The sequence below is a fragment of the Convolutriloba macropyga genome, chromosome 12, assembly GCF_964194025.1.
Source record: "Convolutriloba macropyga chromosome 12, txConMacr16.3, whole genome shotgun sequence".
In the NCBI taxonomy this organism is placed as follows: Eukaryota; Metazoa; Xenacoelomorpha; order Acoela; family Convolutidae; genus Convolutriloba; species Convolutriloba macropyga.
This window is the reverse complement of record NC_134479.1, coordinates 46,689,743-46,716,713: the sequence shown is the minus strand read 5'-3', so window position 1 is coordinate 46,716,713 and position 26,971 is coordinate 46,689,743. Positions and strand designations below refer to the sequence as shown.

General features: G+C 34.9%; 1 protein-coding gene across 2 annotated transcripts; it reads right to left on the bottom strand.

The window, feature by feature from the left end:
- Positions 1-1,330: 1,330 nt before the first annotated feature.
- Positions 1,331-14,079, bottom strand: LOC142350641 (uncharacterized). Of its 2 annotated transcripts, none has more exons than XM_075402548.1 (4): positions 13,970-14,079; positions 13,373-13,544; positions 5,601-5,788; positions 1,331-1,778 (listed from the first exon to the last, which is right to left on the bottom strand). In XM_075402548.1, the coding sequence occupies exons 1-4, from the start codon at positions 13,995-13,997 to the stop codon at positions 1,426-1,428; spliced, it is 741 nt and encodes a 246-aa protein (XP_075258663.1). In that variant the 5' UTR covers positions 13,998-14,079; the 3' UTR covers positions 1,331-1,425. The 2 variants fall into 2 exon arrangements, with proteins under 2 accessions (XP_075258663.1, XP_075258664.1); XM_075402549.1 differs by having other exon boundaries at positions 1,331-1,757.
- Positions 14,080-26,971: the final 12,892 nt, after the last annotated feature.

Genomic DNA, 26,971 nt, shown 5'->3' with positions numbered 1-26,971 from the left:
ACATGGCAAGACCTTGACAAGATTTATCATGTTTTAGCTTGATTCTTATCAAGGCTATCAAGATTCGTTTCACTGGGTATTTCTTCATCTATGAGTGATAATAATAATGAATGTGAAAATTAGATGAAAAAATTATCCATTATTAAAATGCAAACTAGAATAAAATTGGAATTGAAAGATTTTTACAGATGAGCATCGTTGGTGATATTTCATGACCGCTGATTTTCTTCGAGTACTTTTTTTGTTTTTTTTTAAATTTTTTTTTTAAACTTTTCATGTACAATTCATACATATTTAGTACGATTCAGTTTTAAAATTCATGTTTGCTAAATAAAAGCTACTCAAGTAAATACCAAGTGTAATCCTTCATATTACACTTGATTTAAAAACAATTCAATTTAATTCTGAACAGATTAACAACCATTTGACCTTTCAAGCTAAGTTCGCATGCCCATTTTATCGTACTTTTCTACAGTTGAAAAAAAACTGGTTTAAACTTCGAACAATCATGTGTAGAAATTTAAGTTCACCATTGATAAGTTTTGCATGCTTTGAGCCGTCTTGCAATCAGATTGATGGCATGCAATTTTTTGCAGAATAGCCAAAACGTTTAACTATAAATTATTCTCGGAAAAAATCTTGTTTTCATAAACTCGCCTTTGATCTCATATCAATACTAAAAAATAATTATCCTGAAGTTTCATTCTGTTAAATAATCCTCAATGTCAGGGTTACAAAGCTGAGGAAAAAAAATATTTTTTATTCATTTTTGAAAAGAAGTACGCAATTCTTGCATCCAGATGTGTTTTAAACTGTAACACCTTTAATAACAAATTACTGAAATTTCGAGCCAATCGCTCCTCACATTTTTTTAAGAAAAAGAACTTAACAAAATGTTTAACCTGCAATTTTTTCAGTTAAGCAAAACATGTATGCGTCTTAATTTTAAAATTTTCAATCAATTAACCAATTATATTGTTTTAGTACTCCAATTGTGGCAGTAACAATCAGTAACCATAAAATGAATTGCCCGATTGATGACGTATTCCCTCATTGACGGCATACTAGATATTGATAATTTTGTGCCATGCAAAATGCTATAGTTTTCGATATTTAGTATGCCGTCAATGTTGGAATACGTTTTCAATCGGATGTTTAAATTTCTTTTAATTGGATGTGTTGCAACCTTAAAATTAAAGTCCATTCTAAGCAAAACAGCAAGATGATTAACTAAAATCTTTCATTGTTTCCTTTTTTCTGAAAAGCAGATAGAGTATCTGAAACAATCTTTTTTTCTCATAAGCTGGGGCAAAGTGAAACAGAGACAGTGTATCTGAAAAAAGTTAAATTCTCATCAAAGGTGGTCAAGGTCATACCGCTCCCACTTTTAAATGTTTTTATTCATTAGTTATTATTCAATTTTTCCTAAACAGGCTTTTCGGTTGCAGCGTCAACAACATCTTGCGTTGTATTTTCTTCCACTTTTGAATCCGGTTTATTATTCTTGACGTCGGATTTTTTCTCCTCGGTTTCGCCAGTCGATATGTCTTTGTTGGAGCTTTTAGCCTCTTTTGTTTCTTCGTCCCCATTTTCTGATTCCTCTTTCCCAGTGTTCGGCATGTCGTCTGAAGAATCTTCCGAAGATGTCTCGTTGCCTGATGTTTCCGAATTGTTAGCTGCGGGCTCTGTTACGGCTTCCTCGGCTGGTGCTGGAGGTTGTGTTGGGGCTGGCTTGGGTCTGGGTGTCGGAGGAGGGGCTGGGTTAAAATTGAAAGGTTCTGGCATGAAACATAATAACATAATATCTATCTAGCTTCCGGGGCTAGCCAGCAACTTCAAAAAAACTTTGCTGGATATTCAGCAAAGTTGATAGTTGCTAGATATCCAGCAGAGCTTTTGAAATATGCATGTTATTTTTAGGTTGTATAAGGAAATTATTTGCCTTTTTGCAGAACAAAAACGCATGCCCTCATGTTTTCGCTGCACAACAATTGAGGTTAAAAAAAGAATCGTCGGACTCATCAAGTTCACGATGGTAAAATAGAGACGCTTCTTTCACATACTTTTTTTAATACATTACCATGCAGTTGCGGATGTGAACCCTAGTTTCTCAAAAGACAATGTCCGATATATGATTTATTCAACCTATAAATAACGTTCACTCAGCTCTATTTCGGGAGTTCTACTTTGTAGCTTGAAACTACAAAAAAGTTAAGCTCAATTTGCCTGTACTTATTGTTCCGACCCCACTTGTGTGGGGAGGAACTATATACTCAAATGGGTTTTTTTGTTCAGACAATTTTGGCCGATCGATATATTCATCGTAGAGATATGTGAGAGGTATCATTAAAAAACTCGTCCCGCGTAGGAATCGAAATTGAAAACATTTTTCGAATTTTGCATTTTTCGAGGAGTTATCGAGATTTAAAATTTTAAGTGAACCGGTGATATTTGCAAGATTTTTCAAATAAAGGCTTTTCTATAAAAAAATATTATTTGAAAACTTCACGCTACAAAATGACACAATTTCGTGTTAACAATAGACCAATAAAAAGGCTAGTTCAGTTCTCAAGAGGAAGTATACTATAAAAGTAACTCGAAATCAATTTCAGAGCTGTTTTTTCAGAAAACTTCTTGCATTTATTATTGTTTTTTAGTCACTTAGAGACTAGTCACTTTTCAAATTGAGGTTCCGTTAATGAAAAACCTCATTTACATTCAAATGATACCCATTGAACAAAGTATTCGTTTTCAAGGAATCGCTCAAGCTTTGTCTTCGACTCTAAGTTTTCAAAATTTTTAATGAAATTTTGATTTACTTTTTGAGACTTTACTATGTTCTGTTTTTTCCCATGGCATAGATTCGCTAACTAAAAGTGCAATCAACTTCCTCATGTGCAATAATTAAACCTATATAGTGCTTTGAGTGGAAAGCTACTGGCTGTTAAGACTTTAAAAAATAATTTTTAGAAAGTTCTTTTTTATTATTATCCGATATTAAATTTATTTACTCATGAAGAGTAAGTCAATCTCAGCAACGGCAGTTCCCCTTTTCTTATATAGCGAACAAAAATAGTCTGTTAAATGCTTTTATAAGCTCTTTATTAACTTGGTTAAAATGCCCAATGGATCATAGATGAAGTTTTCAAAGAAAAGATTTTGGTTTATATGTCTTCGAAACTTTCCTCTCGCATTTTTGTCTTTTTTGGTTTTTGCCTATTTTGTTGTTGTTGTAAAATTATTTGACTTATTGTGACGTCTTATTGAACACATATTGATAAAAAACATCTTTGTCTCCCATCGAGGCATAACGTGGTGTACTTTTTGACTTTCGTTGGAAGCTCTTGAAATTAATGGTTGTTAGTCTTCAAGAACAATTTTTTAGAATATTTTTGGGACATTAACTAATTTCAAAGTTAGTTACATGAACTGTAGATCATTAATACTGATAGAACCCACCTCCTTTTTACTGCAATCAAAATAATCAGTTAAGCTGTTTTATCTGCTAAAGATTGCTTTTATGAATTCGATGCATCGAGTTTTCATAACTTCAAAAGAAAATTTTGATTTTTCTGTAATTTTAGTTCTTTTTAAATTCTTATTGCATTATCTCAAAATTGATAGTTCCCATTAGCTTCAAGAAGACTTTCAATGGATCATAAATAAAGTTTTCAGAGAAACGCGTGTGTTTAAAACGGCATCGACGTTTTCTTCTCGCACTTTTTCTTCTGAATTTTCGGTTTTTGCATGTATTTGTTGTTTCCTTCATAATCATAAGACTTATTGTGTTGTTCTGGCGATTACTTATGATTGACGAACAACTTTGCCTTCTCATTGAGGCAAAACTTAGCGTATTTTTTGACTTCCGTTGAAAGCTATTGAATTTCATGACGTTGATATAACGGGTTTTCTCCAAAGTTTATTTTATTTGTTTATACTTGTTGATTTTCTGAAGTCATGTTTTTGCTGTTAAAATCCCAATTGGTGTCAAAAAACTATGTGACGTATCAAAATTTTTCGGTAAAAGTTTTTTTTTATTGGCTTCGACACTTTTTTCGCTCATTTTTTTTTGAACTTGCTGATTTTGCTTTTTTCTTTATGCAGTGGTAAAAAACTGACTGTTGTCATAGGCTTTTATTTAAAGAATAAATGAATGATATTACTAAATTTACTCAGTTTATAGCAAAATTTTATCACAGTTTTTGATATGGTTGTTTTCAATGATTTTTTACACTTTTCAATTTTTTTTGTCAATTTGTAACTTATTCTCGCCATTGAAAGGTTCCATCTAAATCCCTGTAATTCAAAAACTGTTGTTCATTTGATATCATGTCGTAACTGATGTTTTGTTTGTTGGACAACATGCGTTTTCATAAAATTATTGTGAGTTGTTCTCTTCTTTTATAGCACATACGCCATTTTTTGGTATTTGCTTATTTTGTTGTTTGTTTTTTCCTCGAACTCTTTTTAATGACAGATCTTTTGAGCAATGCAATGAGGCATATTATTATGTAATTCAATTAGTAATTCGATTCTGTAACGATTTTTTTAAACTCAAATATCTTTTCTGAATTATCTCACCATTAGGTTCAAAATTAAGCAAAAAGTGTAGTTGAGCTCTGGTCGGAACATAAATCACTTCATTCAACGCAATCACTGCTAAATTATACCGACGCTTAAAATTTTGTTCAACGCTATTCACCGCAATTCTTACATTTAGTTGACACATTTCAGCCACTATGCTTGAAACAAAAAATTAGTAACGTTTAGCCATGAAATACTAGAAAACACACCCTAAAATTCTTACTGTTTCGAGCTTCAAAGCAATAAAGGACTTTTTAATAAGTTTGTTGAACCAATTCTTAAATTAAAAGCCAAAAAAATTCTTCATGGTGAAGCAAAAACAGAAAAACTGCAACTTATTTGAGTTATCATCTCATTTGACGCAAAAGTTGCAATGAATTATATTTTTGCCGATTATTTAAGTTCTTTTACAGATTTGTTTTAAATAAAAATCTTCCACCTGTCTGCTGGTTTTTCAGAAAAATCTTAATGAAAATGACAAGTTAAGAAATTCAACGAAATCACCTCAAGTCTTACATAGTCTCATTAAAAACTTGAGTCGATAGAAAATTCTGCTAACTTAGCGTTGAAACTTTTTACGGTTTGTGGTGTTTACCGGTGATTTTTTTTCACCACTTTCAACGCATTCACCGCTAGTATTAGATCTTTCTTGCAATAATTTATGCGGTGAAGATATTTGTTAAATTTAGTAGTGATTTTTTTGTATGATTTGCGATTATTAGCGGTGAATGTTTTTCACCACTTTCAACGCATTCACCGCTATTTTTCTGTCTTTTTTTCGCGATAACTTCTTCCGGTGAAAATATTTGATAATAGTGGTAAGTCTTTGTAAAATTTGTGATTTTTTGCGGTAATTTTTTTTCACCTCATTTACCTCATTCAACGCTAAAAATTGCAATTCGTACATTTTTTCACGTCATTCACCGCAATTCTTACAATTTTAAGCAATTTTTAGCGTTCACACTTCGTCCCGGGTCTAAACCTGATCATTAAAAGCTTAATCGCACTATACTGACTTCTTTTCGTGTTCACGACAGTTTTAGGAGGTCCGCCTGCGGCTCTGTTGCCACTGACCACGTCTAGAGATTTCTTGAATGCAGTGTCACCGCCTCGTCCAGCTGCTCCCGTTTTTGCTCCTCCCCCGGTAGCTCTGCTATTGGAGGCTGCAGCACCCGTTTTGGGCATGTCTTCAGACATCTTCACGCTACAGAAATTATGGATTTAAAATTGATAAGCTAGACTTGATACTAAACCTTGTGCTCATTTTACTCAATCTTGAAGAAAGCAATCCCACAATATTGAGTTATTTTTCGCTAACCAGATGTCCCCATTACCCTATAATGAACCCCCAATACTGCCAACTCTGACCTAATTTCGGGGGTGGGGGGATTTCACATAATTTCAAAACTTCGAGAAAATTTGAATTAAATAAGCTTGATATCAATATACAGTATTCTCAGTTTATACCATAATTGCTGGCATTTGATGTACCATGCAGACTTTTTAAACAAATTGTAATAATAATAATAATAACAAATTGTTTACGGATTACGCATGATACAAACGGGCATTTACATAATTTATTTATTTTCAAATGTTACATGCGCTCCGAAAGGACACCATTGACCCTTATGGATCGTTTTCAGGCGCCTTTGTGAGGAAGACAAACAAAAGAGTTTGTTGGGTTTATGCAGGGAAAAGGAATACTATGTGTCTAAAAAAAGATTCAAATAAAACCAAAACACAATTCTTGGATTTAAACGGCAGTATGCAACTTACAAATATCGATCGTTCCAATCAGCCAAAAAATTAGTTTTTTATGTCTAAAGAACCAATAACATAGTTTTTAAGGAAATTTGTAGCAAAAACCTGTTCTTCTTTTATTTTTCTCAGGCTTTTGAAAAAAGTAGGATCTAAACCAAGCAGTTGCATAGTTTTCTCAACCTTACTGTGATTGAGCAATTACTTAGTTTAGGGTAACTCACTTTAAGTTGTTTTTTTTTGTTTTTCTCATCCCATCAATTTCAATCAGCTCTTTTTCTGCGATTGCCTATTTCAGTTGTTCGACATTGCATTGTTTTCGTATCACTTTTATCAGCAACTTTAGCAGTTCGTAAATATGGAGTTCTTGTGTGCTGTAGATGTTGTTTTCTTCTCGTATTTTTGTAGTTGACTCAGATTTTCTCTTAAAAAAGATTATTCTAAGCAATCTGTTTACTTTGCTATAAATAGGCTGTAGAATGCTTTTTGTCGTCGACCCATATGCTATGACTCCGTACTGTATGATTGGCTGTACATAAGTCTTATAGACTCTTATCATATGCGATACTTTTAGGAACTTTCTCAGACGATAAAACATAGCAGTGAACTGGTTCAGCTTCTTCTGGATAATATTGCTATGTTCGGAAAAGCTTAAACGGTGATCTAGAATGATGCCTAAATACTTGAAACTGTTTACATTTTCTATTTTTTCCGCGTAAAGTGAAAAGCCGTCTTCACTGGCTTTCTTTTGCCTGAAAGACATTGTCTTTATTTTTTGATATTTAGTGTGAGCTTATTTTGCTCTAGCCAGTGTGTAACATTGTTTAGAGCCAATTGATGCTTGCTATCTATTGTTTTTGGAGTTCCAATGGTTTTTATAGCGGTATCGTCAGCAAAAACATAACCTGTACTGTTTTCATTGTTACATGAAAGGTCGTTTATATAAGGAATAAACAGCAGTGGTCCAAGGATGGAACCCTGCGGTGCTCCAAACGACACTTGTCTGGATTTTGAAGTTTTTCCTTTCAGTTTTACTACCTGTGTTCTGTCGTGCAGAAAGGAAGCTATTATGCTAAAAGTTTTACCCCTCAATCCATAATCTGAACATTTCTCTTGGAGAATGTGATGGTGGACAGTATCAAATGTTTTTTTCAAGTCCAGAAAAGTAACCTTGATTTCATTTGCGTTATTTTGTTTATTCATTCTGATATCTTCTAACAATGAAACAATTGCGTCGGTAGTGTTGTGGTTTGATCTAAACCCAAATTGATTAGCTTTTTGTATCTTGAATTTTTCTATATAGTTTTTAATTCTATCAAAAATTAGGAACTCAAATATTTTGCCAATGATAGGTAACAATGAGATCGGTCTGTAATTCTCTGGTTTGTTCTTGTCTCCATCTTTATGGAGTGGTGTTATGGCTGCTATTTAAAAAGGCTTCGGAAAATTTCCTTCCTCAAAACATTTGTTGAAGAGCATCGTCAGAACCGGCAAAACACTTGCCGATACAGCCTTGATATAGATGTAATTCAAATTATATCAATCTGTGCTGCACTTTTTCTTAGTCTTAGCGATAGCGGCAGTAACTTCTTTTTCATCAATTGTCCTGAAAAACATAGAATTTATTTGTTTTGTTCTCTGTGTCAGTTTTGGTGAAGAAAATTTTTTTTGCTAAGTTAGCTCCTATTGTAGCAAAAAGAATTATTGAATTTATCAAGATCATCAACAGCGTTCTTTTCTACTGTTTTTTCATCTCCATTGATATTGACTACTTCGTTAACAAACTGAAAAAATTTCCTGTTTCTGTTTCCAGCTTCTGTCATTATTTGCTTTTCATAAAATTCTGACATCTTTCCTCTTATTTTTTTCCTCAACAATTTGGAATGTTTTTCGTACGCTTCTTTATCACTTTGGGATTTTGTTGTTAAGTAACGCTTCCAGAGTTGGCTTTTTTTAGCTGAGCATTTTTTACTTCTCTGTCAATCCAATCTTTCTCGGCGCCTTGTTTTGATGGCTTTAGAGGTAAAAAAGTATTGAGTGCCTCAACCAATTTCTCATGTACGATTTCTGCACACCGATTGGTATCACTTATTAATAATTGGCCGCTCACTTATTCAAATTTTTACTGGAGAAAATAATTGAGCTCAAGGAGGAGATGATCATTGTCTAGTTTATTCCAGTTTCTTCTCAGTACTTGAACACTTTCAAAACTTTTCTCTCTTTTTACAAGCTATAGTCCCACCGTGTAATGGTCGCTGATTTTGGTTTTTTCAACAAAACTTTTTGATTTGAAATTTGTGAAAAAAAATATCAATACAAGTTTTTGTCCTAATTGTTTCGCGCGTTGCTGTTTGAGGGTCTACAAGAGCCAAAGCATTCATTTCCATTTGGTTAATTATTAGGGTCAATTTTGCCGATTTCTTCAAAAAATTAATATTTAGGTCGCCACACACGATATGTAGAGAATCGGGTGTCATACTTATTTGATCAATATAGGAAAAAATTTTTTCAAAGGTTTCTGCATTTGTAGCATTGGGCGGAATGTATATACAAGTCACTAAGTGTGTTTTATCGGAAAAGTTAATCTCCAAACTAATAGCTTGCAGACTGTTTGTATCAACTGATGCAATTCTTTTCTTTGTCGCTTTTTTGTGTACAAAAATGCCAACACCACCTCCTCTTTTTTTCTGTTGGATGTTTCTATCTTGAGGTAGTTGTGCGGAGAAAAACAATCGCTTTCAAAGCTATTTTTTAACCAAGTTTCAGTTAGGCAGATTGTCAATGGCTCAACCTCTGTCTGACTAATAAAAACTTTGAATTCATCAAAATTTTTTGTTAAAGAACGAATGTTTTGAAGAAGTATCCACTCCTTTGCCGTTTTAACTGAAGTGTCCTTGTTTTTTGAAACCTCCATATGTTCTTTTGTCTGCGTTTTTAGCATTATGCCTTACTGGTTTTTATCAGCATCTCATCCTAACAGCGCATGACTGTTAAAAAAACAAAACAAAAAAACATAACAAAACAAAAAAAACAAAAAAGGAACTTTGGAAAACTGCAAGAGAAAAAATGTGAAACAAAAGTTTTGAACAAAACTACAAATTTTGGATAGTTTTTAGAGTGTTCCTAGTTGCTTTAATATCTCCGCGGAGATCGCAGAGTTTTTCTTTTTCTGTAGGCTTCAACTCCCCTTCTTCCAACCTGTGCAGGTTGCGGAGATCGCAACTAGGTTGAAAGGCACCAGCGGAGATCACTGGTAGGTTCGTAGAAACCTCAAAAAAGTTTTTTTGTCAATATACAGCTAGATTTATCTATTTGTGCTTTGTTCCAACCAAATGTATTTATCTTCTCGTGAGAAATCAATTTATTTTTGAACAGAAAAATAATCGAAGATTCTTTGAAGTCAATCAAAACCAAAAGGTTGAGTTAAGCATTAAGTTTGTCTTAGTTCCTTTACTCTCTACCGAAGCAGTGGCGTTTGTTATGTGGCGATAGTTTTTCGACGCTGTTGCGTTCAGTTGCTTGTCTTTTTTTGACGGCATCTAAGTTTTCCAACTCTTCAACTTCTTGTACTTTGACAAACTTAGTTTTTTCGTTTCCATAATGAACCAAAACTGAGACAAATTGTCAAAGTTTAGCTTTAATAAATAAGAACCTTAAAAATCATCTAATTAGAATATGAAATGCATGAAAGTTGAAAGAATTCACAAAAAAACTGTATGCATCATACCATACCTACTGTTCATAAAACAGGCCTTCCAACATCAGATTCCTCGTTGACCACCGGTAAAGCAGATTTCAAAAGGCTAACAGCAAGATAGCACGTTCTGCGAAAATTGAAAAACATTTCTCAAAAATCCGCAACTAGGAACGTGTGGTGAAAAAGAGAAAGAATTCAGAAAATTATTTTTGGAGAAATCAAAAGTGAATCATTTAGGCACAGAATATTCATTTTTTTTCCTTCTGATAACTGAAAACAAAACAGATATCACGATAACAATGAGAGACTTCATTAAACTTTTCCTCATTTGATGCATAAAGAGATCAAATATAAATCAAACATGTCAATTATTTGACTATAATGCAGTCAAAATTACCAAAGAAAGCGTTTCTTAGTTTTTTTTTTAAATTATCAGCTTTTTAGTAAGCATCTGCTTTCACTCTGTCCAATGCAAAACCAAATTTTGGTTTGACCCTCAACTTACATCTATAAAGTCATGACATGTAGAATCTCCAGTAATTCACCTATGAAATTTTGAGGAGGATACTAGTTCAAAGCTTATTTTGATTAATTCCCTATAAATGGTCATCGCTGTTTTAATTTGGTTTTAGTTTTGGTTTATTGACAGATATTAACCTCAATTTCATTTTCTAAGTTTGACCATTTAATATACAAGGGAAAAAATAAGCTACTATTATAATGCGTTTCAGCTTCCAAGTGATTGCCTGTTTCTATCTCCTTTGTTTCGTCTGATAGTTGTTTTATTAAATTGCAAAATGGTTTTCTATTAGCAAGCCAAAGTCTTGCAAAAAAATAAAAAGTTTAGAAAATTTTTTCAACTACAGCAATTGAAAGAACCTAAGATAGCCAACCATTTCAATTCAAGAATTCAAGAATTCATATCTCAATTATTCTCCTGTTTTCGAACATTTTCAACCAGATATATTTAGGCGTTTTCAGCATATTGTAATCCGTTACTGTTTTATTTGGATTTTTGAGCAGTTGCAATTTTGGATCCTTTTAGTGGACAATTCGAAAGAAAAACAAAACCAGATTTCATCTCCCAGTTTTTAGTTATATCAGTTTTCTCATCTTTTTAACTCGTTTTTGCGCGCCATAAACTTATATTGCCCTTTTATCAATTTTATGGTGTCTGACGTCATTACAATTTGAATTATTAACTTGCTCCTCTTTGATTTATTGTCTAAGCACATTAATTCTCCGCTACTAGTAGTCATGAAATCTAAATCTGTTAAGAAACGAAGCCCGTAGGATTAATAATCAAGCACAGCAGTTGATTATTACGCCAACTTAAGGAGAAAAATCTGAAAAAAACTCTGAGAAAAAAGTTATTTAGTGAATGTCAGCGCAGATATACTTCATTTTGAAAATTTACAGATCTCATATTGGATTGAGAGAGATGTTTTTTAATATTTTAAAAGAAGAATCCAAAATTTCGCGGCTATGAAATTTTTTTCGTTAGGTACTTTTCGCTATGAAGAACATTTCTTGTTTTGAAATTTGCAGCTCATTTTTCCAATCTAAGCAGCCGCATTTACAAAAAAAAGTTGGGTTTTCCAAACACCGATGGTGCCTTAAATTATTTTATCTATCTCTATTTTAAATATAAATCATTCTCTAATAATTACAACGAAAAGCAATCAAACAGCGAGGAAAAGTTCAGTGGAAAAAAACTTTAATTGGTCTGCATGCTTAGACAACATTTGTATCGTAGACTTAAATTTTCTCCTCAGTTTTGCCGTTTTAGCCAACTTCGTCAGGACTGTTAACAACTAAAATTGTTTTCATCGTCAATACCTAAGCTGCTGACTCAAAGCTTTGCAATCATTTCATATGATTTGAATAGTATTTTTGGTCACCAGTTTTAACACAAACATAGTTTTCACTTCATGTCAAAAAGTTGTTGTGATAAGACAGTCTACAACTGAATACGACCTTTTCTTTTTCTATCAAATAGACCTGGTTATGTTTTTTTACATAAAATATGTAAAATAAATATTGCTCTCAAGAATATTCACTTTCTATTGCACCTAGAACTCTATAATGGACACTATTTGATTCAGATCAAACGTTTCTAACTATTACAGGTAAATTATGCGCAAGTTGAATACTATCTCAATTTTTATTTAAGTCTGTTACAGTTACCAAAGTTTCTCAATTTCTTTTTTTTAAAGTTCGAAACTTTGTAATGATAATTTTACCCTGATTTTTTACGAAACAAACTGAACAATTTCAAAAAACCAAGCTTTCAGACACTGACTATTTAAGTTGAGTTAAGTTGATGCAGTCTTTTCAATTTTGTTGTTTGATTTATCGCAGCATTTTAGTGATAGCCTTGTTTAGGTGCATTATTTAGAGATGAATAAAAATCTGTTACAGTCTGTTACATGTAATCTTGAATGATAACCAGTTACAATCTGTTACAATCTGTTACATGTAATCTTGTATGATAACCAGTAATTATATATAGCTTTGAATGAAATCAAGGAAAGTTATATGATGAAAAAACCAGATATTACCAACAAGATTGTGTTTTTTAAAACACTGACAAAATTTGGCAATGACAAAAAGGGACAATAAAAATGCGTGACAATAACAACGATTTGGTTCGGTAGCTGCGATTAAATAAAAAAGCTTTCCGTAGCTACTCAATTTTCTCCAACCGACTACTGAGCTTCCACGATATGACGCCACAGCGTTAGAAGGCACAAACCCTTGAGTAAAGCCCACCAACATTCAAAGCTATACTCAAAGCCACAGCACTCCACCATTTTGTTGAACATAGTTCTAACAATTCAAAGTTCTTTTGCAAACGGCACCCCCATCCAGGCAGTGGAGGAACCTCTGGTAACATTCGGTTTGCCCAACCCGTTCTCAGAGGTCGAACTCCGTGGTTTGGCGAGAGGCATCACCCACGCAGGCAGCGGAGGAACCGCAGCCAAGTCTCGCTTTACCCAAAACATTCTCAGAGGTCGAGCCTCGTGTTTTTGCGGACAAAACCCCCACCCATGCTGTGGAGAATACCCAGCCAAATTTTTGTCGACCCAAACCTCCTGCAATAAACCCACAGCATTTTTTTAAATGGCACAATCAAGCTGACCAGCAAGATTGTGCCTTTTAAAATTTCCGCAAAATTCGTCAATGACAAAAAGTGAAAATAAAAACACGCAAAAGAACCAAAACGATTTGATTCGATAGCTGATTTAATAAAGAAACCTTTCAATAGTTACTCAATTTTCCCCATCCGACTAGTGGGTTTCCACGAAACCAGGTGTCTCGCATGCTTACCCGCTATCAGTTGCCACCATAACCACCTCGTTTTCCTCTCCTTCGCCTCCTCCTAGTTTCTCATCTTTTTGGATATCAGCAAACTGCAACAGCTCCTGAGCCGAGGAACGATCATTGGGTGGCGAAACTGGAGTTGCCATGGTCTTTGGCGCTAATGACGTCACACATAAAGCTGTAAAAGACGCACATTATGTCGACTTTATTTGTTCACGTGGAAACCTTAAAAAAATCGTTTATTTCAAACTGAATTAATCGATTAAAACTTGAAATACCTTGAAAAATCATGCGTGAACAGGACGCGTTTAACCGGCTCACGCTTGTGACAATCTTGATATATCTTACAAAACATGACATTTATTACCAAGAAGAAATTGAAATATAAAGATCGCGATTTTTTTCCGTTGAAACACCACCCCCTCCCCCTCCCCCCCCCCCCACTAAAATATTTGGGCTAAATATCTAGTATGCTTCTTTTCATTGGATCATATCAAGATATACTCTTTTTTCTTGGGGGGAGAGAAGGGCGGGGGGTCGGGAGCAACAGATAATAAAGAAAAACTTTAGAAAAGTTGTTTAAAAAGATTGAATTAGACTTACCGAGAAGAAAATAAAGGATTGATCTCATTTTAGTTTTAAAAATCTTTCAGATATTGCCAACAATTAACAAATGTAAAAGTAACTGATGCATGACCTCATTTCATGACATATGGCAAAAATTTTCATATCACAAAACACAAACTCGGTTTAGGATTTGGTTGACAAACTTTTAAAAATAAATTACTGGTAACATTAAATTGTAGCACCAAATTGATAGGGTATTAGGAGCGCAAAACTTCTTTACTGCTTGAATTACTAAAAAGAAAATAAAGAAGGCACATTTGATAAAGTTGAAATCAAGACTATGTTAAGCTTATCAAAATGGTTTTTATGAAAATGAATGATCTTAAAATCGTCAAGATAGCATTGCAAAAAAAATTCAAGCTTCTGTCGAGCTGAGGATATCTTGAAATTCTAATAATAATAATTGTTGTTTCTGCGTAATCGCAGTGGAACAGCATTAGGCCTACAGTAGCCTGTTTTCAGCTGCCCTTTTTCTTATTAGCTTCTGTCGAGCTGAGGAAATCTTGAAATTCTGCGTCATTTCTGCTGAATTATCCCAAAATTATTTCAATTCAGCGCTTTTTAGTACCTCTCCTTGCTTGTTTTTCAGCTGCTTGCGTCTTCAGGCTGAATACTTAATAGTAATTGAAACAAGAACGAAAAAGTTATAATGAAATAATGATTAAGTTTAATCTCTAAAACTTGTTAAATTTAATCTAACTGAAACATTTTATTAAATTAAAAAGATGTGTAAGACCAAAAAGCAATTAAATTGGTTTAACTAGTTTTTATCGACATTTTAAAGACTCTCGATCAAAGCTCAAAGGTTTGCATTGTTTCGATGTACCAAGGTCTTCAAAATGAAGAGCAGGAATGAGAAATTTTCTTATATAGTCTCTACAGTTGCAATACATTTTGTTCTTTAAAATCATTTTTTTTGAAATCTTATTAATAATCAGATTCCACGTAGCGAGGGGAGAACTATATGCTTAACTATTGTTTCTTGTTTAGTCATTTTTGCCGATAGATATATTTATTGTGAAGAATCGTGATTGGTATCATTACAAAGTTTGTTAAAAGTAGAAGATGTAACTTAAAAGCCTTTTCAAAACTCGTCTTTTTCGAGCAATTATGGAGGTGAAACATTTTAGTTACCGGGGTTTAAATTTTATTATTTATGTTTTAAAATTTTTCCTCCCCTGCCCTCTACTGTCTCTTCGATATCAACATGTTAAATAACAACTTTTCAGCATGGGGAGAAACTCTGGGAGTGGGAACTAAACAGAACAGATCCAAGTTAGGTTTGCGTTAGCAGAGTTTTGAAAAAAGTTCTCCATTTCAATATTTATATTTCTTTTTTTTACAATTGGAACCCTCTGATTTGATATTTTACAAAAGTTTTGCCGATTTTTCATAGAATGCCTTTGTTTTTATAAAATCAACTTAAAGTAAGTTTTTCCCTAAGCTGAAAATTTTTTTCAAAACTTTTCAAGAGTACTGTCTTGAAAAATTTCATGAACTATTTGGAACAGAATTTTGATCTTTTGTTTGCTTATTTAAGTCAACTTAAGGCAATTATATTCTTTTCACCGCCATTTCTATTTTATCTCAATATTTGTTAATACTTTTAAGAACAGCCTATATTTAACAGCCTTATGATTTCTCCGTTATGATTTTTCCACATTTTTTTTTACTTTTCACGGTAAATCTGAGATTGGATTGAAGTGGCGATCTTAAACAAGCAGAAATGGTTAAATTTTCGACAAAGTGATCTATTCCAAAGCGCAAAGTTTTAATTTTGCATCTGAATTGGAGCGGCAAATTGCTGCTTCAAGAAATTTTCTATTTTTTACAATTTTTTGGAGAGTGTTTTTTGAGTAGGGAAATCTAAATTCTATTGTGCTTGTTGTTTTTTTGAGCTACATTTAAGTGCTATCAAAACTGATGTATTTTTTGATGATCTTTTCATGCTGTTTTTAGAACCGATCAATGGGCACCTAGTGCTTTTTGTGATTTTGACAAAATTTATTTGAAAAACTCTGTATTTGAAATTTTGATTTTAACCAATTTCATTCCGTTGTTTTTGTCTTATAAAATTCTCGCCCTTAGCAACTATAACTTCTGTCGTTTTTTTCTACATTTTGCTGTCTTCTTCACCCTTTTAATTTTTTTCAAAAATGATTTGTTAGGATCCCGCTCTAGCAAGGCATACATACCCAGGTTGAAGTCCAGACCCAAATTGGTTTATGATCAGACCCAGTCGAGCGCTAACCCGTGTGTTCCCAGACCGAAATTACGAGATCTGGACTGAAGTTTGAGCGCACTACGTCTGGACGATGGTCTGGAGATGGTCTGATCAGCGGTAATTTTGGTCTGAAAAGTCTGGACCATGGTCTGCGGATGGTCTGATCAGAGATGAATTTGGTCTGAAAAGTGTGATCATAGGCGGATTCGAGCGCACTTGGGTCTGATCAGAGGTGATTTTGAGCGCAATTGGGTCTGATCATGACCTCTTTCAGCGCACTTTGGTCTGATCAGAGGCGACTTCGAGCGCAATTGGGTCTGATCATATTGCATTCGAGCGCACTTGGGTCTGATCAGAAATGTTTTCCAACACAATTGTGTCTGATCAGGGACCATTTCGAGCACCTTATTTTTTTTTAATTTTTTTGTTTTGTTTTTTTTTTTTACTGAGAGCTGTTGACTCTGCCAAGAGGCAACAATAAAGCAGCGTTCTGATCAGAGACTCATCTAAAGTCCGATAGCTCTGATCAGAAAAAAGAGTCCAGCTGATGTCAAAGGCCGGTTCCATTCAGAAGAAATTTTGATCAACTGGAGACCATAATGTTTCTTATGGAAAGCTGTCGAAACTCATCCATTGAGTCAGAAATATACACTCAACGGTATACTAAAAAGTTTGTTCTCAACAGTTGGGTTTCGTTTTCTTTAGCTATACTTTTATAATTGATTTTTCCTTAGATGAATTAAATACTGCAAATAGCAGTTTTTATGAAATGATTATATTATAGCGAAATTGAGAGATTTGTTCATAAGTAAAATCGTTCTCTGATCAGACTATTTCGAGCGCACTTGAGTCTGATCAGAACAGGTTTCGAGCGCGCTTCAGTCTGATCATAAATACGCAACTGGGACTGACCATTATTGCTTCGAGCCCACATTAGTCTGATCATAGTCTGATTAAGGTCTGGGCAATGGTCTGAATTTATGTCTGGATCGTGGTCTGAAGATGGTCTGATCAGAACGCCTTCGGTCTGAAAAGTCTGATCAGAAACTCTTTGTGTCTTGAAAAGTCTGATCAGAGGTAACTTGAGTCTGGATAGTCTGATCAGGGTTAAATTCCGTCTGGAAAGTCTGATCAGAGATAATTTCGGCCTGGAAAATCTGATCAGACGAAAATGTGGGTCTGAACCTCAACCTGGGTTAGTATTGGAATTTCATATCCGCTGTAAAAATGGAGTTTGGTTGCAGTTTCGGCTGTTGATGACATAATTCTTTGAAATGCAAAAAGAGATTTCAAAGCTTTGTTTATTCTGCATTGAGAATTGTCTGTCTGGGTCAGATTTCAATTCACAACGATGAATAAGTCATTCGCCATTCTTGAAGATTCAACAGATTTTCTTTCATAGTTTTCCTTCTTAATGGCCTCTCAAATTTAAGATATTGTCTTTTTGACGCGGGCTCTTTTTCGATTTTCTCGCGCCAAGAGTCCAGGGTGATAATACATCATGACATTTCTTCGTTGTTTGGGAGTATGGTTTTGAAGTGGTCAGCAAACCAAAAAACAATTACTGTGATTAAAATTTTCAAACAATCATTCATAAACAATAAGAATAGAAGTTGCCCCAGAATAGATCCTTGCGGCACTCCACGTGATACCTGCCCCTGGCTTGTTGTTGCTATTTACATTTTGACGAACTGTTTTCTTCCCGTGACATTGGAATTGATCAGTTGAAAAAAGTTTCAACCAACAGCAAGCATTCCAACCTTTCTCTGACATGTGTCGTGATGAGTTTTATCGAATGCATTTTAAAACTACATGTAGAAGATTGTCAAACAGCTTCATTGTTGCATCTTGCATATAATTTGCCAAAAAGTGACTAATTACACAGTACAGCAGATCGCTTATGACTGAATCCAAAATGTTTTTCATTTAAAATATATCAGAAGAACTCAGAAAAAAGTCGGATCAATTTCTATAGAAATTGAAATCTTTACAAACAGGCTAATAGGTTGATCGCTCTCAGCATCAGATCTACCTTCAGATTTAAGAAATTGGGCTACCGGACTTGTTTTCCATACTTCGGGAAACTTTGCCTTAGAAGAAATAGTGTTGAAAACTGTTGCTGAAGGTTTTTCTATTCCTTTCGGCGTATTGCTGAGTTTTACCGTCTTTGAGACATAGAAGGGCATTTAAATCGAAAGGTCATTTCCGTTTACGTGTATACTGTTGAACTCACCGTGTTCCCTCTTGGAATTGAATTCCTCCGTATATAGTTTTGGATTGTAAAAACTTACTTAAAAATCGTTTAGAAATTCATTGGTTACAGTCACTTTCTCAAATTCTATGTTACTGGGCAGGTCCTTGTATAACTATGCCATCAAAGTACTTGTGGATTTCATTGAAGCTTCTGGTGCAAAACGCTTTGGCTTCAATATTTTTGTAAATATTTATCCGAAGTGTTTTCTCTGTTTTTCAAGTTTACAGATGTTGAGTTCCAGTGGAGCTACTCATTTTAGTTTTGTTTCGTTCCTGAACGCCTTCAAATTTTTCTTTTTATATGAAGTTGCGAGATGTATTCACGACCACAACGATGATCAATGTTTAGTTATTGTTGGCGCAGTTTTGTCAAGTACGTTGCTGAGCCAATCGTACTAGTGTGAAACTCTGATTTCGACATTACTATACAAGAAGGGTGTGAAAAATTCACTTTGCTTAATGATGACTTTTTTTCGAGTTTGCATTTTTTTAATGCGTAGCGCTTAAACACTTGACTTCCAATCCGATTTGACTTGGAAAATCTACTTAGAAGAAAGAATGAAGAAAACTAACCGAGTCTTCTATTACCTGAGAAGAAATGTAGCCTTTTAAGTTATTATGCGCATCAAACTGGGACTTTACAAATCGATGATTCTGCCAGTTCTAATGTACGGGTCCTCGTTCTGTAACTTAAACCGAAGAGATATGCGAAACTTCGTACGGTTTCAACGAAAGGTTGTGTCTTGGTTAACAAATAGCAAGACACTGAGTTACATCGCACAACTACGTTTGTTAAATTTACTACCCTTGCCAATGTACTATCAGCTCAACGATCTTCTACTACTATCAAGTCTTCAACAAATTCAACCGACAAATACAAAACAGCCGGTGCTGCCTGGAAACAGAACAATGAGAAGAGACGATTACTTTGACTTAACGAAAAAACTACCCGAAAAATCTCGCGTCGAATTCTTCTTTCGCACCCAAAGAATAGCCAACATACTTCATCACAGCATTGACTTCGGAAATCAACACGGCCTAAAACACAGAATTCCAAAGCAAACGTGGAATGATATCATGATGCGGTACCAACCAGAAAACGTCTGCACGTGGCAGATCTGTTGTGACTGTCAACACTGCAGAGAGACATGGACTAATTTTCTATAACTGTTTTGATGGGGAGAAATTCCTTCTGTAAAAAAATCGCTAAAACAACAACAACAACAACATTATGAAACAGGCATCTCAAAAAAAATAATAAAAATGCAGAAATGATAATAAATTTAGACTTCATTATTATATCACAAATCATGTTCCTACCTCGCCATGAAGGCTATGATGTTTTTTATGGTTTGAAAAAAACTACACTCGTCAAAATTTAGTGAAATCCTTAAAAAATGTCTGGCCAATGGACTGGCCAAACGTCTGTTCAGTCTGGCCAACGGTATGGACAAGGGTCTGGCCGACGGTCTGGACAACGGTCGGGCATAGGGTCTGTTCGGTCTGGCCAATACCTATCTTTGGGTATGGTCGGCCTGGCCAATAACTATCTTTGGGTATGGTCGGTCTGGCCAATCCCTGTCTTGGGCATGGTCGGTCTGGCCAATACCTGTCTTGTGTCGCGGACTTCATCCCTGGGTGTCAAATTGTTCAACCTTTTCTTGACTCTAATTTGCTGCTATTTTTGTCTTGAATGCCATATGGTCCGAACAAAGCCTTTCGTTTAAATTGGAGTGGTTTCTGTTCTAATTTAAATCCGCTAATTGATAATCCACTAATTGAAATTCTTCCAGTTTTGTATCTAATTTGGTATTTTCACTATTTGGGTTTTTCCTTACTGCAACTAAGACTCCACCATATTTAGCTTGTTGATTTTTTGGGTCTTTCCCATTATAACCCCCCAGCTTAGTGGTCAGATAACCTATATTCCCCCCCCCACCGAACATGGTAATTATACAATAATGGGGAACTATAATTTCATGGGGAGGGGGCTGTAATGGGAAAGACCCGATTTTTTGTTGCAAATCTGTCAATCATATAAGTATGCATGGGTTTAAAAAGGGGCTTCCTTTTTCAAGTCATCTGTCAGCCAGGTTCCGTTCAGACATAGTATTTCATAAAAAGGAGTGACCATGCAGTTAGATAGAAGTGTTCTGTGTTTGCAACCAAGTAGACTTCGTATATTGAAAGAAAGAATTTTTAGTGTAATTTCTTTCTCTAGTCATTGATTTGCCTCAGTTAACTGTATCCACCTTAAATGTTCTTTCTTTTGAAAAATAGGATTCTGATCCTAATTGTCCTGTCATCTTCGCCAAGTTCAAATCTCTAATTCAGCAGCTGATTTTATCTTGAGACTTAATTGTGTGTTAGTTTTCTGCTCAAAAAGATCGTTTTCCTTTCTATTTTTAGTCTCTCAGTCAATACACTCTAAAAATCTCTCGTGTGAAATCACACGATTTGTTCTCGTGTGATGAAAAATCACACAATTTTTCGTGTGAAAAATGCGTCTCGTGTGAGTTCACACGAGAAAATTTTCTTCGTGTGATGAAAAATTACACGATTTTTCATGTGAATGAATGTATGAGGAAATGAAGCAATTTTTATAGAAAATTCAGATTTTCTCCTCGTCCTAATTTCCATTTGGAACAGACGGCTGATCTATCCACGATAATTTCATGCTACATTGGGCTCTTTTTAGTGATTAAAACCAAAGATAATACTTTAAATTGAAAAAGTTGGGTATAAAGTGCATTTTTTTCTTTGTTTTGTCATTTAAAAATAGAATCTGGTGATTTCAATGTACTATAAGTGAAATCAAAGGTGATTTCAATGGACTAAAGACCCAACAAAAAGAGCCCAATGAAAAGAGTTTAAAAATTCAATGGATAATATGTTCAACGTAGATGTAGCGCACTCAAGAGTTACAGGTTCAAAAAGCTTCTTGAATAATGCAACCTTTGTGGGTCTTTAACTCATCCCAATTTCTTTTAGAACACAAGAATGTTCTGTCAATTGTATTCTCATACTATTTTGAACTTTTTTCAGTGATTAAAACCAAATATAAAACTTTAAAATGAAAAAAAATGGGGTAAAGTGGGCCACCTAAATTTATCTCGCAAAAAATTTGTTTCCAACGCTGATTTTGAGTGACTGTCAAGTCCAATTTGTAGAAAATCTCATTTTTTTAAATCAAAATGAGTGCTTGTTTGCGCAAAAAACTCATAGCTGGAGAATATACGTTTTTCGTGTGAAATTAACCAAAAAATCATGTGTTCTTACACGATTTTTCGTGTGATCTTTCACATGAAATTCTGACGGAAACACGTGAAGAATCGTGTGTTTTTTACACGATTTATCGTGTGATTCACATGAAAAATCTTATGGTTAAGCCCGAGAAAATCGTGTGGAATTACACGATTTCTCGTGTAAATGAGCGCAAACTCGTGTGTCCGTTTTCACACGAGAAATTGGGTAAAAATACAAAATTTTTTGTGTAATTCACACGAGAAAAACTTAGAGTTTATACAGACTTGAGAACCAAATATTTCGCATTGGCGTTAACAATATGATTAAATATTGTTCATGGATTTTTGCTAGTATTCTGTTGGGCTGCAGTTTTCTTATCTTCTGAAACTTCACGAGCTTCCCGGTTGCATGGAGTTTTCCTCAAAATTTCTAATGCTCCTCCATTATCTTTTTCATTCCAATGTGCTGGTTAGGTCCAGCTAAATTCTTTTCATGGGCTGTTTCAGTCCAGCATGGTCTTTTCCTACCATTTTTTTTGTCGAGCATGGTCTTTTCATAATTTGAGGCCTAAACCTGGGATGTTTACCCGAGCTATCATAGATTTTTTCGATTTCCTCTTGAACTTTAACTACTTTGATGTCAATTTTTTAGTTCCTGATTGAAATTTAATTGCTGCTTCACGACTGGTTGTTTGTCTGCGCATGCACGAAAAACATGTCGCAGAATTTTTTGCAATTTGATGAGTTGGGTATCTCCTCTTTTCTAATCCGGTGCATTCTTCACTTAAATTTAGTTGTTTGTCTCATAAACAGCAGGAGGAAGTATCACCCGTTATGCGCCTCGTTGCTGTTCTACAAGGCTTTCTCATGCTCAGGTTTTTGCTAGGGAGGTTGGATGAGATTATTGTATAAAATTCAGTCTCCATTAAGTCTCAGTTTATGGGAAGGACTAACCACACGCTCTATCTCTAAGACCGCCACTCAAGTACTCTAGTCAGATACAAACTTAATGTCAACGTAGTGCCCAAACAACTTACTCAAGTGGTCAGCTGGAGACAGGCTAAGCTCTCAAAAACAAACAAAGTACTACTGATTCTAACCTATTCGCATGCTCTTTTGTCTCGTTGGTTCCTAATTATGGAGCTGTGTTTTTCGATAGAGCGTTTTTCAGTTCTTTGGTCTTTGGCATTTTCTTCGCGAGTAGGCTTTTCAAATTTGAAATGACTTGTCAGAAAGAGAAGGGTTACAACTTCAGTGCGTGGCATCGGTGTGGCTTCAACTGTAGGTAACGATTAACCAATTCGGGGTCTTTTTCTCGTCCGACAATACATTATTAATTGCTCTTGAACGAAGTTCATAGCAATTATTGTAAACGTGTTGGTCTTTTTAATGCAAATTTTCTGCTTGATCATCATGCGCTTTTCTTCTAGAACACTCTTGGCTTCATTTCAAGATTTCGTCTGTTTTCTTTACTGATTTGTTGCATACTTTTATTCTGGTTTCAGGCAATTTGCGGTCGCAGAGCAACTTCTCAAGGCTGGCTGTGACGACTTAGACTTAGCAATATGGATAGAAAAGTGCAGCTCAAATGCAGTTTCACAAGTGCAGCAATGCGGTCTGACATTTTTATACGATTGGTGTCTAGGAAATGTAAATCGACCCTTGAAACTGAAGAATTTGTGCCGACTTAAACTGCATGATCATTTTGGAGGCGTTTTCCAAACGTCGCTCTGTGTTAGCTACTTGGACATTCCGACAACTTTGCGACAGTTTTTATGCCGGGAAACTTTCTTCAAATTTAATATAACTTAAAAAATTTATTTATGTTAATTTATATAATTTATTAGTTAGTTTTATGAATTTATAAATGACAAAAAAATACCGTTTTAAAGATTTTGAGATACTATTACAAAGCCTTTGCAGCTCTAGATTACGAAATTGTTGTCTGTAGGTAATCATGGGGCTCAAAAATCACGTTCGGTTTAATTTCCTAGCTTGTTAACTGTTGGCTTTAGATTTAAGAGGCAGTAGTCAGTCTAAACGAGATGATCATTTGTTTAATTGCTCTTGAACGAAGTTCATAGCAATTATTGTAAACGTGTTGGTCTTTTTAATGCAAATTTTCTGCTTGATCATCATGCGCTTTTCTTCTAGAACACTCTTGGCCATCTCAAGTGACTTTTCGGCGCTTTCATTCTTCATTTTTGAGTGATCTCTTTTGCTCTCACTCCGAAGTAAATCTTGTTGTTAATTGTAAAAGAAACCAATTGTCAAAATTAAATTACGTCTGATATTTAAAACAAACTTTATCGATCTTTACGTTCTTCGTCAGGTTAAAACTGTTTCACGATATGCTAAAAAATAAAATGAATATGCATTTACATTTGCCTGAGACCACAACTTAAACAATTTTAAGAACTATCTTAAAACATTAAATCATTTTTTTTTCATTTATACAATAATTAGCCTATTTACAACTCATGTTTACAGTTGTTCTTAGTTTCTTTAAAATTGTTCCCCTCCAGATTTTTCGACTTTGGCCATGCTTTTGTAGTTCTAGGGTAATTCAGAATTTGTCCTAACCCTAAGTATCCCTCTTTTGGAGGTTTTGCAAATTTCGTTTTGTCATGAACAAAATGTTTTTTTGCCCTTCTTATCTTTACCTAGTCAAAGTTATGATTTGAACTAGTATTTTAGCTTGAGTTCTCACACCCTATTTTTATCATGTTTGTATAATCCCTGCTTGAATTTGCTGATTTACATAGCTGCGATAATCATGAGTTTCTCTACCGTGCAACAATCATCCACAAATTTCCATTCAATGTCCTTCGTGGAGCGACTACATTCAACAAGATGTTGACCCACATATGAATCTTTCTTTGATGTTCTGATATCCTACTGGTAACATGCCGGCTGGTCTGCCCAAGATGGAACCGCATCCATTACATTTTGTCTCATATTCCACGTGGGATTTCAGGTCTATCGAAAGATGATTTTAGGGTGGGGAGGTATGATCTTAATTTTCGCGTTACGAATATCACTTGCAAGTTGCATAGTTTCTTCAATTTCCTTGAAAAGTTTTCGAATAAGGTTGCCTTTCTATTTTAAAAAGCCGTTGGTTCATCATGAGATCTAGTCTTTGTCGTTTCTTGTTCTTCTATTGCTGTTTTCAATTGATCTTTACTGCCTTTTATTATCTTTTCTAAAGTCTGCTCCTTTATTTTCGATGACCATTCTTCTGCATACTGATTTTTGCTCCAGCATGTTTTATTCTTTTCAAGTGCCTGATCGAAGGCCAACCAATTAGATGTTGTATTAAAAACCCTGCGAACTGTACTATGAAATCACATTTTTTTCTCAATCAGTGCACTGCTGCAAAAATTCAGAATTTTTCGTGTCTTGATACCAAGACACGCTGGTTTTTGATACCAACGACAGGTGATATTAGTTTTACTGCTACAATTTTACTTCGATATCAGGAAATACCAAATCCCCTTCCAAGTTGATTTTTTATAATGTAAATTGCATGATTTTTTAATTTATTTCCAAGCTTTAAGTACTCGTCCGGGTCAGCACGAACCGTGCAGATAATGTCATGCACAAACTTTTCGAACAATTTCATCCCTTCAAACCGCTTATTGCTGCAATACTTAAAACTTCATACAGCATACTGCTTGTTGGCGTATTCCTCATTTTTTAACTTTCGGCATTTTGCATGAAACCATTTTTTTCATGACTCACATTCTACTCCTTCTCATCTGAAAGTCACTATCTGGTTGTAGTGTTTGCAATATTCACTTCGATCAAATCTAGAGAGTTCACTCAGCTCTGGTTTTTGCAGTGTTGCCTCAAACGTTTTCATCCACACTTTTGGTAGTTTTACAGACAGTGATGCACCCATAGCTAGACCATCTGGTTGTACTTACCAGATCCCGTTGCATTAAAGATGACTATTTGTCAGCGCTAGCCTTAATAAACTTTTCATTGCGAACTTTGAGGTCTCTGGAGCTAGATTGCTTGACTGGAGTTCACTTAGAACAATTTCTATAGCTTCTCCAACCGGCACTTTGGTGTACAAACTTTTCACGTCAAGAGATACTATCTGCTCGCAATCTTCAGTAGAGAGTGACTCTAAGGCCTTCCTAGCATCTTGCTTGTTGGTTTCAATGTTTGTAACCGGTAGTTTCTGGAAAAACACTGACAGAGATCTGTTCAAGTTTTCGTAACTGCTACCAGGTGTCGAAAGAACAGGCCGGTGATGTGTATCTTTCTTATGTACCTTTACTAAGCCATTAAGCCTCACTGCTTGTGAACCAGTTTAACTGAGTCTTGATAAATTATGTCATTAAATTTCCCCTAATTCATCAATTTTTGAAGGCTGCTTGCTATTTGTCTGTTTGTCATTTTTGATCACAATTTCATCTTTTGCTCCATTGATTTCTTGAAACTGATCCGAGTTGCGCACCTCATCAAGGTTTTCCGTGTACGCTGACTTCTTCATCACACATAAACTGCAGCCTTTGTCAAAACTTTGTCAAATCCTTGGCTTTTAGGTAATCATGCACTTTTTTGACCCCTCTGTCCGTTGAGGTTACCCGTACATTTGCGTACCATTTCGCGGACACCTCAATTTCACAAAATTTCTCACCCTCCGTTTTATTCTCGTGTAATTCACGTACAAGTTTGTTAACGTCTGCGAGGAAGTGCACCTCATTAAACTTGTCTCTCACATGGTGTTTAGGTCCCAACGATAGGATGTCAAGTACAAACTTGGGAAGTTCACCGCCATTCATTATCACAACATTACTATGGGAGCCATTCCTCATTGGACTCTCTGACAGTTTATCAAGTTTACATTGTCTTTTTTGAACCATTGCGGAGTGCTGCCATCTGTTTTAATTAAATTTGATTGCAGCAGAGCTGAAATAAGGCGTAGATAGCCGAGTGGAAAGTGTTTCTGTTCAGTGATCGGAGGTCAATGGTTCGAATTCAGACGTGATCAACTTTTTTCCACCTTTTAAGAAAAAAAACTAGGCTTCAGCCACTGAATTAAATTGCCTTGCATGTCGTTCAAGAGCAATTCTTCCAATGATTAGTCGGTTATCATTAATTGCTCTCGTAGAGAAGCAGTTATTGTAAACGTGTGTCGTTTTGTGCAAAATATTGGCCTGACCGTTTTGACTTTTAAGTCACTTTTACGCCCATGAGTTTTGTGTTTCGCGTGATGTAAAATTCTCTCTCAATCACAATTTCAAG

What these genes read in the sequence shown, in the direction of transcription:
- LOC142350641 (XM_075402548.1), bottom strand. Translation starts at nt 13,997, where the DNA reads ATGAGATCAATCCTTTATTTTCTTCTCG. An exon ending in AATCCTTTATTTTCTTCTCG is followed by an intron (nt 13,545 to 13,969) that starts GTAAGTCTAATT and finishes CGTCTTTTACAG; the next exon opens with CTTTATGTGTGACGTCATTA. An exon ending in TGTCGTGAACACGAAAAGAA is followed by an intron (nt 1,779 to 5,600) that starts GTCAGTATAGTG and finishes GTTTCATGCCAG; the next exon opens with AACCTTTCAATTTTAACCCA.